The sequence below is a fragment of the Sinohyriopsis cumingii genome, chromosome 18 (assembly GCF_028554795.1).
Source record: "Sinohyriopsis cumingii isolate HCF-2022 chromosome 18, ASM2855479v2, whole genome shotgun sequence".
In the NCBI taxonomy this organism is placed as follows: Eukaryota; Metazoa; Mollusca; class Bivalvia; order Unionida; family Unionidae; genus Sinohyriopsis; species Sinohyriopsis cumingii.
In genome coordinates this window covers 10,006,365-10,023,100 of record NC_142978.1, presented here as the reverse complement: position 1 = coordinate 10,023,100, position 16,736 = coordinate 10,006,365, and the positions used below count along the sequence as shown (strand labels likewise).

Here is a 16,736-nt window from a genome sequence, read left to right as displayed (position 1 = left end):
ACACGCAGTTTGGTCTTCTCTGTGAGGTTGGGGTTGTTCCAGACCCTCTGGTTAAGTCTGGCCATCACTGCTGCTGCCTTGGCAATCCTGCCGCCCACCTCAGAATCAATGGAGAGTGAGCTGGAGATGTTAGACCCGAGGTATGTGAAGTTCTCGACAACTTCCAAATTGTACCCATCGATGGAGACAGAGGGAGGGGAGTCTGTGTCCTGTGCCATGACATTCGTTTTCTTCAAACTGATGGTCAGTCCAAATTCCTTACATGCATGGGAGAGGCAGCATACCAGCTGCTGAAGTCCATCTTCCGTGTGTGATGTCAAGGCTGCATCCTCGGCAAAGAGCAATTCACGGATGAGTACCTCTGTGACTTTAGTCTTAGCACGGAGACGGGCGATGTTGAACAGCTTGCCGTCAGACCTGGTATGGATGTACACTCCCTCGCTGCAGTCCTTGAATGCGTACTGGAGAAGCATGGAGAAGAAGATGGCAAAGAGCGTCGGTGCAAGGACACAGCCATGTTTGACTCCGCTAAAGACTGGGAATGCTTCAGATGTTGCGCCATTGAAGCACACTGTGCTGTGCATGTTCTCGTGGAATGACATAATGATAGCAAGCAGACGTGGGGGGCAGCCGATCTTCTGCAGGAGTCTGAAGAGTCCACTCCGACTAACCATGTCAAACGCCTTCGTCAGGTCTATGAAGGCAATGTAGAGGGGCATCCGCTGCTCGCGAAACTTCTCCTGCAGCTGACGTAGTGAGAAGATCATGTCTACAGTTGACCTGCCGGCTCGAAATCCACACTGGGATTCTGGGTAGACGCGGGAGGCTAGGATCTGCAAGCGCGCCAAGGCAACACGGGCAAAGGCCTTTCCGACGATGCTGAGAAGGGAGATGCCCCGATAGTTGTTGCAGTCGCTACGGTCTCCTTTGTTTTTGTACAAAGTGACGATGTTGGCGTCACGCATGTCCTGTGGGATGTATCCCTGTTCCCAGCAAAGGCAGAGGAGTGTGTGTAGGGGCTGGAGCAGTGCTGGTTTTCCGCTCTTGAGGACTTCAGGCGGAATGCCGTCGCTTCCAGGAGCCTTCCCACAGGCAAGGCAATCGATGGCTTTTCCGAGCTCTTCCAGGGTGGGCTGTGTGTCTAGCTCCGCCATGACAGGCAGGTCTGGAATGGCGTCCAGGGCAGTTCCAGTGACATTGTTTTGGGTTGCATATAGCTCGAGATAGTGCTCAACCCATCGCTGCAGTTGTTTCCCCTGGTCTGTGATGACTTCGCCCGTCTTGGACTTGAGGGGGGCGGTCTTGTAGCTGGGGGGGCCTGTCGCCTTTTTGATACCCTCATACATTCCTCTTGTATCCCCGGTGTCAGCAGCTGTCTGTATACTGTTGCAAAGGTTCAGCCAGTAGGTGTTGGCACAGCGGCGGGCGGTCTTCTGGGCGTTATTCCTTGCAATCCTTAGGGCTTGTAGTGTTCTGGGGCTAGGTGCAGCCTTGTATGCCAGGAGGGCTTTCCTCTTTGCCTCAGTCACGGGCTCCATCTCCTCCCAGTTTGCCTCATACCAGTCGACATTCTTTCGCTCCCTCTTCCCGTAAGCTGTGATGGCTGAATTGTACACAGAGTCACGGATATGGGACCACTTGGAATCAATGGTGTCATCAGGTGTCACTTTGGTGAGGGCTTCCTTCAGTTTGCTGATGAACTGCTGTGTTTTCTCTGGGTTGCTTGCACAGCAGGTGTTGATACGTGGGTGACCCTTCTTCTTGGCGTGGTGCAGCTTCTTGGGTAATATTCGCACCTTGCTGGCCACGAGGGAATGGTCCGTGTCACAATCGGCACTGTGGTAGCTGCGGGTAAGGAGGACACTGGCCAGTTCTGCACGCCTGGTGATGACGAGGTCTAGCTGGTGCCAGTGGCGTGAACGTGGGTGTCTCGACGACACCTGGTGGATCTCCTTGCATTTGAAGAAAGTGTTGGTCACACATAGGCTGTGGGAGCAGCACATCTCCAGTAGTCGCTGACCATTCTCGTTGATCTTGCCCCTTCCGTAAAAGCCGAGACAGGTGGACCAGGCCTCATGGTCAGCTCCCACTCTAGCATTGAAGTCTCCTAGTAAGTAAAGGCTTTCAGGACACACGGTACTAATTATACGGAAGAACTGTGAACCAGTCTAGAAATGGCTGAAGAAATAATAGAGTATTTACAGGTTTGGTGGTCCATAATTGGTTAATAATGAAAATTAAAATTTTAGGAAAAATATCTTTTGAGAGCTTATCCTATATGTAATGTAAAAAAAATATTGACAAATTTCTACTGATGCAATTTTAGCATTTTTACAGGCTTGACTCAGGAGTACTCAATACTGAAAGTAGCACCTGATTCATTTGGTGCAGAATCAATAACACGTGTTTCATGCACATGTATGTAAACAAATTGCCGCGGGTCATATGGTGTTCTCCACACATAAGCTTGCACCAAGGTTAGATGTGCACGAAAAATTATAGGTGTCATTATCAGCACCCATAAATTTTAAGTTATTGAATTTTGAATATGATAGTGTTTCCATATGTTTACCATTGGAGTGGAATTAGTACCGTGAGTCCTATATGCGACCTATACCATAATAGGAGTTTGTTGTTTCCATGCTTACCACGTGCATACAGGGTATCAATTTGGTGGTTTTTACATATGACAATCATAATGGAGTCTTTTTATCATGGTTTGAATGTGGTTTTGGAGAAAAATTCTATACAAAAGACAGATGGGGATGGTTTTATACACTGGAGAGTGGAAGTAGATAGCTCAGGCCATAGGGAAAAGAGCATAGTATGGCCTGATGGCAGAATTTCATATGATGGTACCCATAGATTGGCCTATATGGTTAAATACCATTTAACACATGCAACAATTCCCCAAAAGGGGGTGGGGGTGGGGGAGATTTTATATGTAAGCCACTTATGTCACAATCACTTATGTATCAGTACTGATCATTTAACTTTAGAGACACACTCAGCAGATCAAAGCAGAGAACATTGTAAAAATAAGGACTGTGCACAAAACTGCACGTGCTGCATTGCCTCAACCTGTAAATTGAATTATTATATGTCGAGTCACATTGAATATCAATTATACCGGTCTTATTTCTTATCCTAGAATTAAACTCCTTGACACCTATTCTATGTTCAGCATGTTTCTCATATTGGTACATTACATTTTTGGGTAAACAGTATTGGAACTTTTCTGCATTCCATTTGTTGAGGGAGCAGGGAGGGATATTTTCACTTAAAATAATAGTTTTCAACCCTTCATTCCAAATATAACTCTGCAAAAGTCCTATCTGTATTGCATTCTTTACACAGGCAGTTTTTCTTCCCCAACCTCTCTTCATACAGTTGAAACATTCTTGATGTATAACTGCATGGTGAACATACTGCTCTCTCCCATCACACCAGATCTCTTTTTTCTTCATGTACCAAGTCCCATGATAGAAAACCTTCATACTCAGGGTGTTGCAACTTGTGGTCTCAGAACACATTATTCCAAATCTCAGCATTTGATTACTGCGTGCACTAAGCGATATGTGTTTTGTTCACCATATATGTTGTTGTGAATAAATGAAAACAAGCTTCATGTCAGAAATATGGTTTCATATTTGAAACAAAAGCTATTTATAAAACCTACATTGCTCTGTTCTTACCATCAAGTAATAGTAAGGAATCATTTAGCTGTAAATTAGAGCTTGCTATTTGGTTTGCCAAATCAAGGTGTATTACCTCCCCTTTGACTGTAATTGAGTGATTGCAATGATTGCTTTGTTTCTCTTTTGTTCAATAATGTATGCATTTTTTTCAGCTTTATATTAAAAAGTAAGTAATTTAACACTGCTTATAGTGGAAAGCAGCCACAGTAATGATTTTTAGACTTTTTCTTAACTTTTTATGAGCTTTGGGTAAATGTAGGTATATGTTTATGTATTAGACAACTTCAATATGCAATTCAATTCTATTACTTAAATTTAACAAGTAGTGTATTCAGTGACAATTTTTATCAGTGTCTGCATATTGCATAGAGACATGAACTTGTCTTGGCATAGCAAAGTTTTTCACACATTTCTCCACCTCCAGCATACCAGCTTGAGTCATAACAGTTTGTGCATACACTTTCTGTCTCCAACATCAATGTCAGCATTATAGGAACTTTGGATAGCTTTTTCAAATTTGTCTCTTGATGTCCTTATGTAACATGCCTCATGTTGATGTGTTATTTGGGTTGATACACATTCCCCCCACCCCCTTAGTTGTGGGGAACATTACCAGGCTTGAAGAAATTACTCTGTCTATTCTTTGCTTATTCACCCTTCCCCATAGTTTTATACTAAAAAGTAGCACTATGTTATTTAATTATTCAGTATAATACAGCTTATGGAACTCTTCCTTGGCTTTTATGCCATTTTATTAACATTTGGGGGTCATGAATCACATGTGATGATAGTTTAAATAAGTTTGGAATATCAGCATCTCTTGATGCTTCATGGGTGTGTGTATTTGTTTTAGTCACAAAAGGGCAATGGCCTCGTATCATTTTGACCTGTCATGTGGCACACTTATTTGTTTTGTTTGATTGATGTGAATAGGGATGCACTGTATGTTATTTCTGTGAGAGTCAGCAAGAAAAGAAATGCAATTTTGAAATTTAAAACATTTAAAACTTGTCTTATAGCCAGTGAGAGATGAAAATACAATGCGTCATGTAATTTGATACCCTGTGATGTCATACTTGCTGATGTCAGCATGCTTGTGTTTCTTTTGTGTAGCATGCATGCCATAGAAAGATAACATGAAGATACAAAGGCAGAAAACAATTATTTTAATAACAAGAATAATCCATTAATAAGTACAATACAACACAGCAACATGTAATGCGGATGCAATTTAACTACAGATATTGGTATCACATAAAATGCTATTGCACTATTATCCATGCACAAGCATGGCCAATTCTTTCTTACAATTATGCTCTAATATCAAGGAGTAAAATACAACTTTTTCAAAAAAAATTAAATCTGGTTATAGGACACACGGTACTAATTATACGGAAGAACTGTGAACCAGTCTAGAAATGGCTGAAGAAATAATAGAGTATTTACAGGTTTGGTGGTCCATAATTGGTTAATAATGAAAATTAAAATTTTAGGAAAAATATCTTTTGAGAGCTTATCCTATATGTAATGTAAAAAAAATATTGACAAATTTCTACTGATGCAATTTTAGCATTTTTACAGGCTTGACTCAGGAGTACTCAATACTGAAAGTAGCACCTGATTCATTTGGTCCAGAATCAATAACACGTGTTTCATGCACATGTATGTAAACAAATTGCCGCGGGTCATATGGTGTTCTCCACACATAAGCTTGCACCAAGGTTAGATGTGCACGAAAAATTATAGGTGTCATTATCAGCACCCATAAATTTTAAGTTATTGAATTTTGAATATGATAGTGTTTCCATATGTTTACCATTGGAGTGGAATTAGTACCGTGAGTCCTTCATTGTTGGGGATACTGGATATTGCCTGATCCAGAGCCTCATAAAACTTGTCTTTCTCCTCGTAGGTGGAGTAGAGGGTTGGGGCGTACACACTGAAGATGTTGACCGGGCCTAAGGATGTTGACAGCCGGAGGGCAAGGATTCTCTCAGTACCTGATGATGGAGGTTCAATGAAAGCGATTAGCGTGTTCTTGACAGCAAAGCCTACACCATGCTGCCTAGGTTCATCCAAGGGCTTCCCCTGCCAAAAGAATGTGTAATTGGCTTCCCTGATGGTGCCGCTGTCAGCCAGTCGGGTCTCCTGGAGGCAGGCAATGTCGATGTTCAGTCGGGAGAGTTCTCTGTCAATGATGGCAGTCTTACTGCGTTGTCGATCTGCTGTAGGTCAGTAGTCAATCCAGGACACATGGTCCTGATGTTCCAGGTTGCAAAACGAAGAGTTGGAGTCTTTTTATTTCTTCTTTTAGTCTTTCCTGGTGCAGAGTTTTGTGGCCCACTTGTCGAGATGGTTCTCTAAGCTCCAAGCACCCAGTGAAGCAGGCAGGCCATGGCGGGCAGCACCTTACTGACTGGGGGCTGCCCAGCTTGAGGCGGGCGGTAGCTGTCCAGTGAGACCTGATGATCTCTCCCACCGTCAGAAGTAACCCCTGGCGCCAAGCTCTACGCCAATCAAGCTTTGACTTAGAACCGGTAAACTGCTACTTCTCGTGTTGTGCCGACGCCGTACGACGACGCTGGAGTGTCCTCTCCAGTGGAGCTATGAAGCCTGGGCAGGGTGGTATGGAGAATCAGCTGTTGCCCATGCAGCAGATCCCCCCTCTCCACGCAGCTGGTGTGCCCAAGGGAACGACAAATGCCGATACAGCTTGGCACCAACGGCGTCGCAGGAGTTGCCGGAATGACGTTGAAGTCAATGTCATACCGCCTTAGGGACTCCATCTCCGGATTTTCTGTCGGGGTTTACTCCCTTAGCCTTTCCCATGAGTGGGTATAGCCACAAGGCAGCAGAGGTTTGGAGTCGGAGTTTTCCGTCTCCTAGATGAGCTACCATCCAAGGTTTACGAGTCCCATCTACCCGAAGTAACTGGTTTTAAGGCACCAGTGGGCCGCCTTCACCCCTTCTCCTGTTAGTAGAAAACATGGTCTGCCGGGCTTCAAATCTAAGCCACTCGCGAAGGCCAGGAGCTGGATTTTAGTTCACAGAGGCAGTAAGAGACGCAGGCCGTATGGGGCATTTTGGAGGATTGGGGTGCTTGTCTCCCACTCCCACCCCGGGCAATGTCAACCTTAGACCACATGATTTTATAGTAATAAATAAATAATGTATCTAATAGCATGTGTGTTTGTTTGGTGTTTGCATGTCTGCAAATAGATTATTAGAAGTGTAGAAAATAGAGAAAAGGAGGGAGAGAAAAGGTAAATTGAATATTACAGTAATTCTGTATGCATGGAATCTGTTTTCTTTTGGTTCCGTTTCTGTTTCGTTTCTAAATTGTGCAAGTTCGTTTTAGTGGGTTATACTGTTGTCTCACTACTTGAGTAATTTGGTGTTCTATTTAATGTTTCAGAGGCCTTTTTTCTTCGCTTCATTTAGAATAATTTCTTTCCTGTTTGTATCAATTATGTACATTTCCACCTCCGTTCTGTAATATTCCATGAGTTTACTAATCGTGTTCCTAGTTAGGCTCCGTGAAGAGTTACGTTTTATGGGTAATACTTTATAAGAAGTACCTTTTTTGAAATTCTATATGTATTTTATCCATAGTCCTGAATTGAAGTCCGTATCTGTTCTTGATCCGTTGCCGTTTATTGGTTTTATTTTCTTTAGAAATTCCAAGTTAAGAGTTCCATTATCCTTAATTTAATCCACAGTCATGAATCAAAGTCCATATCCGTTCTTGTTTTGTTGCCATGGTAATGTAAATTTGTTTTATGGGTTATGCTTCCTAAGAAGTACCAGCTGATTCACACTCGCCTCGTGGTCGGACTTATACACGCAATTTCCTCCCTTGCTTCTTTCTGACATTACTCCTGTTCAAGTGAACAACAGACTGAGTCAGACCGCTCATTGACAAGACGTTCTTTAATGTAAAGATTTTGTCTTACGGTGAGGCATTTATACACAGAAGATGCCGCAATACATGTATGTGCGCTGCAAGTATTCGGTTCCTTCCATCAAAAGCACTTCGCACGTGCGGCATAGGATGAACGAAACTCACTATTTCGCACGCGACGTAAATCCAATCACTTAATCACTATTTCTAAATCTTTATAGCAAATACATAAATAACCCTCGGGTATCGTTGTACAAATAAAAAACCCTAGTACATGTATTTAATAAATAAAAGGATTTATACGATTCCGTACCAAACACGCATATTAGTTCGAGGTCAGACACACTCGAATGTTAAATTTCTTGCAGATGGACCATACAAACTCCATATATTACGTATTCCTCCAAACAGACCTTACATGATACACTGACATTTCAAACCATACATGTGAAATCGCTGAAAAGATTTGTACATCTCAGTATGGTAACCTAAATGTTAAATTCCCATTAGAGGCTAAGAACCTTTTACTCTTCTCCTTCTAATATCGCATTATCTACTAATCACTGACTATTGGCAGGATTGCACCAAATATATCTGGGGTGTCAATTTTAAAGTAAATCTTCCGTATAGCAAAAACATTTACAAAAACCATTTCAGGGAGAGAATTACATGATTTTCCCGCAGTTTCCTCGAGCCACAGGATTATATCAAAAATTTGAGTTCTAAGAATACATTCTTTATCCCTGGTGGAATGTTTCAATTGCTGCCGATCAACCAGATAGATTGCAATATGTTTTCATCATTGTACACATGATGGTCAGAGAATTTATTAATCTTTGTCAAGTATTAGCCACAGTTATGGGTTTCATGCATATAACTCAGCGGAAATAAATCCGTTTGTTCCACGAAAGCCTTGCAAAAACTGCTTCTGCCGGGTCAAAGGTAATCTGCCCATATAGCTCTAGTGGTCTTCGTTGAATGACAAACTTCTTCCTCATTATTGTTTTTAAGTCCACAACAATATTAACGTCTACATATGTGATGGAACTTTTCTCCTCCAAACATTATTTAATGATGCTGTAGTTGACTGAATCTGCTTTGGGAAGCGAATTCCAAAATTCCCTTTCTTCAGAAGAATCTCTTCCTGTAAAGTACGCAATTGTGAAATGCAAAAATGATATGTGAAAATTATGTTTTCAAAGAGATATCAAATGGCTTTATACATAGATTCTTTGTATATATGTTAAAATTTTCTTTCTTTGACACTTACACATTTGCTTTGATAACACATATGTAAAACAATACTCCAACAATTATTGAATTTCTATTATCTAGATAATCATACAATAACAAACTAAAATATTGCATGCTTAAATTTGTATGCAAGGAAATGCTGCATGTTTCAAACTTAGTTTTCTGTCATTTGAATTCTTTGAAAAAATATATTATAAAATTGCTCCTCGCTACAGGACTATGAGGAATTACTTAAGTGATTATTGGTTTATTTGAGTTCCAATGCCAACCAATGCTCACATTCTGCATTGGCAATTTGTGGTCCTATACAAGTCAGGTAAAACCACATGTTTTGCATTCCATAGTCTTTGACGCGCAGATGGGAAGTTGTATACGAATCATTCAGCTGATCATGCTATTTTTTATCTCTAGAACAAGCATCAACCTTCGTCAGATGGGGAAAGACCACATGCCCAGGTAATGACACAGAACTTGTTTACGAAGGTAAGGACAAACGGTTTTGATTATTTAGACAAATTTTGACAAAATATATCTTTAAGAATTAAAGCAAATCAAAAACCAATACCTAAGAACGTTATTGAATATATGTAGACATTACACAGCTTTGATATCATATAAAATACATACACATAGGAATGTTGATTTTCCAATGAACATCATCCAATTTGCCATCTCTTTTCTCTACTTCGTAATTGCCATGTTCCTATTTATGTCAACAGTTATACTTCTTATTAAGAAATGTGTCTTTAAATCTCTGTGTAACTTTGATATTTGTTTGATCCTTCGGGTTATACATAGATGAAACAAATTACATTTTATGTGTCTTGCAAAATTGCGTTCTTCACAATGAGATGCACGTTCAGTAGGTGTATATTGTATCCCTATTTTAGATATGACACCTAAAATATTATCTAAAAATTATATTCATAATTCAAGTTAGATGCATGCAGTTGTTAATAAAGAATTCTTATCTTATCTTATCACTAATAAAAAACTGACTCAATGGCTGTAGATCAGAAGAAAAAAAAAACATTTTCTAACACCATACCGACTGGCAAAAGAAAGGCTTGCGCACTGTTAGAATTATGACGTTCTCCAACAGTGTGGTGAGTTTATGGTAAAAAATGAGTCTTTCTGCCAGCGTCCTATGCTAGCTATGTTCCCGTCAGCCTAGGGCAACAAATGAATAACCAGTCCGTTTGGCCATGTTAGATATTTAGGTATGCGAAGTAAATATAATCTATTAATTGTATATATTACGATAATAAAAGAAATCTTAAAACCAGTTGAGAATGTATTAACGGTGAGCTGTTTCGGTTGACCATTATTTAACCACTGTTGAATCTAGGTGGTATAAGACGATAAATAATTCGCGTGTAGTCTGCATTTAATAGACGCTTGTGACTCCAAATAGGAGCTCTTCTGCATCTTTGCAATGACTAATGACACGTGTAGCTTCCGGTCAGGAACGTCAAATTCTGGAGGTATTTGTGACTGGACGACTCATTGTACGGATTCTACTCCCCAGGGTTTGGACGAATGGTGTTAGGCGCACGCCCGTACGGACCATTTACATCTCACCACTGTCCACGTATGTTCAAGTCTCGGATTGGACAATGTGGGCACGTGTGAAAGTTTCCCAGAATCTTCCTGTGCGTTGGTGTTTCTTCCCGGGTTTTGCAAGAGTTCCTTCTGCACCTTATATACTGGCCATCATGTTTCGACTATAATGTGCTGAAAATGGCGTAAAACCAGCATACGCACACAAATCCCCAAGAAACAAACAAACAGGTGTCATAGCGAATATATGAAAGGATAATGATATGAAAATTCAATATCTTTAAATTTCAGTATGTTCATGAATAAACCTATGTTTCTCAATATAGACTCATCCTTGAAGCAAGATTCTCTATGGAGAAAGCCCTATGTCCACCGGCCTTTATTCTTTTACCTAGATATGGTTGAAACGTGTGTTTTCATTTAATTCTGCACAAACAAACCAGGTGTTAGTTTCAGTAATACATGTTCCAAAGTCAAGACTTTGAAGGGACTAAAATTCCATCAATAAAACATCGTCACTATTTTTTCAGTTACAAATAGGATAAGCTGTCAAACGTTTCTTTACTTTTCAATATCAACTAATCACGACCAGTCAAACATATATATATATATATATATATATATATATATATATATATATATATATATATATATATATATATATATATATATATATATATATATATATAATTTTCTTTATGTTCCATGTTTCATAATATGAAATACCGTACTCAGAGCTGATCTTTAATTCTAGAAGCATTTACCTCAGAGTCAGTGACAACAATTTGTCTTCTTCTATTATGAAATATAGAACAAGATGGTTATGGACAAGGCCAATAGCATTTTCAAATTTCTGATTCTGTGGTCTTGCGGGCTTTGTTGGCGAATTTTTCACACTGCTTCATGCTAGGGAAAATGTTAGCTAGCACTGTCCAGAGTGCCAAATAATGAAACAAGACAAGAAGAACGATTTTAAAAGCGGCACAGACTGATATATCAAATTAAATCCCATCTTGATTTATTCATTATTTTCAAAACAATTTGAACTTCTTCTTTGAAGTAGACATTTTACAATATTCCAAACTGTCCTAAATCATTATCGTTAGATAATATTCGTCCGACAGTTATGATGAATTAGATAATTTTGCTTTTCTAAATCATTACCAAAAAATGACCGTTGTAAATTGATTTTGTTGAAGTATATGGCTTACATACATTTACGTTGCACTGGTTATGTCGAGACTGATCAGTTTTCGTTGAGAAAAATAACAACTGACTCGTGTTACTGACAAGTGTCAATCTAAATCTGTTTTAAATAATCCAGGCTTTGCTGGTGGCTCTCACTACACCGATGCTGGAAGCGCTGCTGACTTTCTTTGCTTACCGAAAGTTCCAACCTGGGCAAAGAATATCGGAGGTATAGATGCCACTGCATATATATACGGTGCTGAGTACGAACTTGTCAGTGGATCCAATCCATTTTCAACTGTGTCTGTACAGGATGATGTTCCGTGTTGCGTATGTAGACCTCCACGTACTACGGCCTTGATGATCCCCGCTAGAACTGACTGCTACCCCGGATGGAATCATGAATATAATGGATATCTGATGTCAGATTATCACGGTCATCAAGGGACCACAAATTATGTGTGTGTTGATGCGAATCCAGAAGCGGTTTTAGGGGGTACGTCCGACAAAAACGGCCATCTTTTGTACGTGGTTGAAGCAAAATGTGGATCATTGCCTTGTCCTCCATATATTGAAAGACGAGTTATAGCATGTGTTGTTTGCTCGAAATAAAAACGGTATGGTTGTCTGTTTCTGTATTTTCAAAGACACGATTCATTTTCAATAAAACATCATGTATTGCGACTTATCTCAAGAATTGCTTCAATCCATCCCTCTAACATCATCTTCCATGGAAAATAGGGTTTCTTAGAAAGTATTTCAGATAAAAAAGATGTTATGAATATATTATAAAGCTGTAAGTCTCTATGTTGTACCCTGTGACCTTTGTCTCACACGCACTAATATGTGCACTGTCTGCTATTAATGACCGCCCTCGTGGAGAAAAAAATGTGACAGTTCTAATGAAGTCACCATAAAGTTTACGTAGAGTAAGTTATTCCTTAATTTTATTATAAATTGCTTTTAAATTTCAAAGCCATTCGTTTAAATACAATGGTAACAATCTTCTGTAAGTCGTAACACATACATTTCTCAATTTAATATTTTGTTTAAGTGTTCCGTCTTTCAATATGTGACCGAGTGCTGATTTGTATAAAGCTCTCCATTTGCGGAGGAAATATATACAACGAAATATATGTATTAGCTGGTGCTACATGTCTTCAATACAACAGAGTTGTCTAATATGTTCTACTGGGAGACAAAACAGGAGGTTCCTTATTTTCATTTTTGCAAACAAATACATTCTTTCATTTAAGAAGTAATATTTCCTGCCGTTTAGTACTTACAGAATTGTAAATAGTATTATATAACTATCTGGACTGGTTAATATAACTATCTGGACTGGTTAATATAACTATCTGGACTGGTTAATATAACTATCTGGACTGGTTAATATAACTAATTACGTCTACTTATGAACTTTTATACTAAGTTCCAAAGGATTTGAATTTGTTCCAATTGGGTAACATTCGTGTCCTGTATCACGTGATATGAGGAAATAACAATTGCGTAATAGTGTGTACTATGTTCTATTTTTATGTCATGTGTGCACTAGCATCATTTATATGAGAAAAAAAATATTTTTCCTTTGGGTTCTCTACAATTAGTCAGAATGAAACATGGTGTTTTTGTCCACATGTTGGTATGTTTCAATTTATCTCATAGTCAGAACTTAATTTCAAATGTTTTATTACTTCATATGTATAAAAAAATTTTTTTTACATTTTCCAAGTGGTCCTGTTTTAAGTTTCCAAGGCGTACTATGCCAGTTATTCAGAATGTAGTACAGTGTCTATGTTATAACTGTATAATGCTGTTATTTCCATTGAGCAGAGGACCTAATATTATTTTGTCTGAATATACATTCCCTAAATGGTTTTATCACACAGCCGGTACACTTTGCCAATAGTGTCTGCTGTTTAATATTTTTGATATTATAACATGTGAGCATATCATTATGTATTATGTTTGGTCAAAAAAGCCCATGAAATTATTGTGAAGTATTTTATTTATTGATTGGCTAAAATCGTGGGAAAACATTTTAACCCCGCCTTCTAGAATTTTTTGTTTTCATTCAACATTTTTGGCCGTCATTATTTTATTCGACTGGCAAAAGGGAAATGAGGTAAAATGGTCTCGTTTTTTTCAATATTGACAATTTTCCCCCACAGGGGTTTGTTATGTCATGTATAACGTATCATAACATGAAAAATAGCAAAACCCCAGGACAATGACAATAACAACAAGTAAAACTACTGGTATTGATTAGATGATAGCGAGGGTTGGGGTGGGTTGGAGGGGTGGTATATACGTAGCATGGTATCCACCCTATATACAAGCTTGGTTGAAATGGGAACTTACTGAAGTAAATAAACTCACATTCGTTCACGGAAGAATGTAAACATAAACCGGTCTCCCCAACTGACATAACTTTATCCAACCACATCATATTTACGCGGCAAATATGTTATCAAGTCCGACTCAAAAAAAATTGTTTACGTCTTCTGTACAATCTAATGTTCCAAATCAAATCAAATCAAATCCGGTCACAAATACGTTACAGTAAATATGTGTATTTATGCATCCAGTAGTCTTCTTTTTACAAAAATATTGTAACAAAATATTTCAATTTTGTTTGTGACTTTTTTACGCATAACAATGAATGGTACAGCGTCTGTCAAAATAAAGGAAATAATTCTTTCTTTTTTCTAGCTAAACAATTTCTACTGAAATAAAACTATTTGACAAAAGGAATCCCAAATGGGTAATGATTTAATATTAAAGTTATGAAAATCGTTAAATAATGTCTACCTTTTGCAAAGTCTGGACATTATTCAACTTGTTTCATAAATTCAATATTAAATCGTTACCCATTTGAGAACCTCTATATATTACCCTGCAATAATCATTCTTTATTAACCCTAATCATTTAATGACAGGCTTGTATCTGGTCTTACCATCGAAAACGTTTGATCCTCATTCACAACCCTTTTTGGTGGCATGAAGCGAAGAAAGCTTACAATAAGCAGGGTTTTTTGGGGGGAAAGGTGCATAGAAATTCTAACTCCAACTTAGGAAAGACTCTGGTCTTAATTGTATTCGAAATGAACTTTTACGTTACGGTGGAAACAGAAGTCACATAATAAATTACATTGCTTATTAGCAGGGTAATAGAGAGTGTCACATAACCTGTGATAGGAAACTAGGCTTAATTGTGCATATATTTGAAGGGGGAGGGATATTTTAAACTGATTCTGTCAATTAAACAACTATTGCCTGTTGTCTGCATTATAAAAACTATTATAACAGTTAACTGTGCATCATGGCAGATGTTTCGTAAAACTCAAACAGCTGGGCATTCAAGGAAAGACTTTACATGTAATAAAGGAATCCAGCTCAAATATCGACAGCATTGTCCTGGCAACCATTCGAAATCAGCACTTTTTCCAACAGAAATACAAAACAAAAACGTTTTATTAGGGTCGTAGATATCAATGTTTCTGGTCCAGATTAGTCAAAGTTTATGAGCTCCGATAAATTGATTCAACCAAAGTCACTACAGTCTGCTTTCATGCCATCCTTTAAATCCTCCCTGTGTGGGACAGGTACAACTAAAAAGATCGAAAGACTAACAGCTTAATCATTTAGCATATCCCAGGAGTGATCCTGATGTAATTTAAGTATTCTACCTTCCTTTCAACTGTATAAAGACCATAATACTTAGCCCGAAGACAATTTAAGGTATGGGCAAGAGAGCTGGTATTCATATCACTAGACTGAAAACTACTTTCTGTGATGCCTTAATTTCATTTTTGAATGAGTTGAGTGAAAAGTAGTTCTTGCTACGTCTTTACGATTTGACAATTTCTACTTGAAATCGAAGAAATAGTCAAGAAGATTAATCTTGAAATCTTCATTTGAAAGAAGTTTTTCGTTAAATAGTTTCAGCGGTCTACAACTGGTATGTCCAAAATCATGTTCGAAATGAGTAAGGCCAAATGAGTCTTGAACTGATTCCCTAAACGCTAACAAGAGTAAATGACAGTACCCAGGTCAATCTTTTCCGGAATCAAAGCAATATGTCCGAATCATATATTTCAAAGTTTGGTGAAATCTTTCTAAATCCCCTTGAATATCAGGGCATTAAGTAAAATGCTTAAATTGTTCAATGCCGAATTCAGACATGACTTGCTGAAAAATTCCATACATAAAATTGTATCCTTGATAGGACTGGGCAGTTGTGGGAAGGCCGCAAAGTGACAAATATCCCTTATCAAAGCTTTGACTATGGTGTTAGTTTAATATTCATAAACGGAATTGCCTCTGGAAATCTTGTGGATGCACACATCATGGTCAACAAGTATTGGTTGCCGTACTTGGTCTAATGTAAGGGATTAAAGATCTTGTGATATGTTTTAATGACTCCTAAATGACCAAGGTAGTTTAGAGCAGTTGGACTAAGAATTACACGTCGATATAACTTATGAACAACACTTTGATAGCTCACTGACCAGTCGTCACCATTTGATACCTCAGGTGGTCTACGTTGTCTCAAAAGGACCCCATTTTTACCCCCCAAAATACCAGGTACTTGTCTGGCTTCAGGTTTGGTAATAACCGTTCGTAACAAACAGGAGTTTCCTGAATCTTGTTCATGTTCGTCAATGAGTGATTGTCCTTTCTCACCCTGATTATAATAGCGAGAGTGAGTAGTGTAAAGAGGATAACTGCGATCGATATTGGAGCAAAACGTGATCTCATCAAAAGAATGACCAATAAATGTGTCTGTAAAAGGAATAATTTCCTGACCAACATCATTCTCAAGAGATCTTTTCCCATATCTCTAGCAACTGCACAAACAGAATATCAATCAGAGTTTCATTTTCAACAGGATGAACGTTTTCCTCCAAGCAAGGCTTTTCAGTAATATGTGCATTAACCACAATCTTACCTCCAGCTAGCAACTGCATAGTAATAAATAAGTAAATAAGTCACAGCTACGAGTGTCACACGTCCGGAGACTATAAGTCTGGTGAAAAACTTACACAATGGAGAAGAACATTAACAAAGCCGCACTCTACTCCCTGAATAAGAACACTTCCAGGAAAAGAAGACTTCTCCGCTAAAGGCATCTA

The 16,736-nt window shown here is 38.6% G+C and overlaps 1 protein-coding gene across 1 annotated transcript in view; it reads left to right on the top strand.

Moving 5' to 3' along the window:
- LOC149776055 (uncharacterized) overlaps window positions 1–12,285 on the top strand; it is a 28,313-nt gene extending 16,028 nt beyond the window's left edge. The window contains exons 2-3 of the mRNA XM_089940888.1: window positions 9,265–9,336; window positions 11,738–12,285. Of these exons, the coding sequence (XP_089797014.1) occupies window positions 9,265–9,336; window positions 11,738–12,213 (548 nt within the window). The 3' untranslated portion in view covers window positions 12,214–12,285. The remainder of the gene's footprint in view (window positions 1–9,264; window positions 9,337–11,737) is intronic.
- Window positions 12,286–16,736: the final 4,451 nt, after the last annotated feature.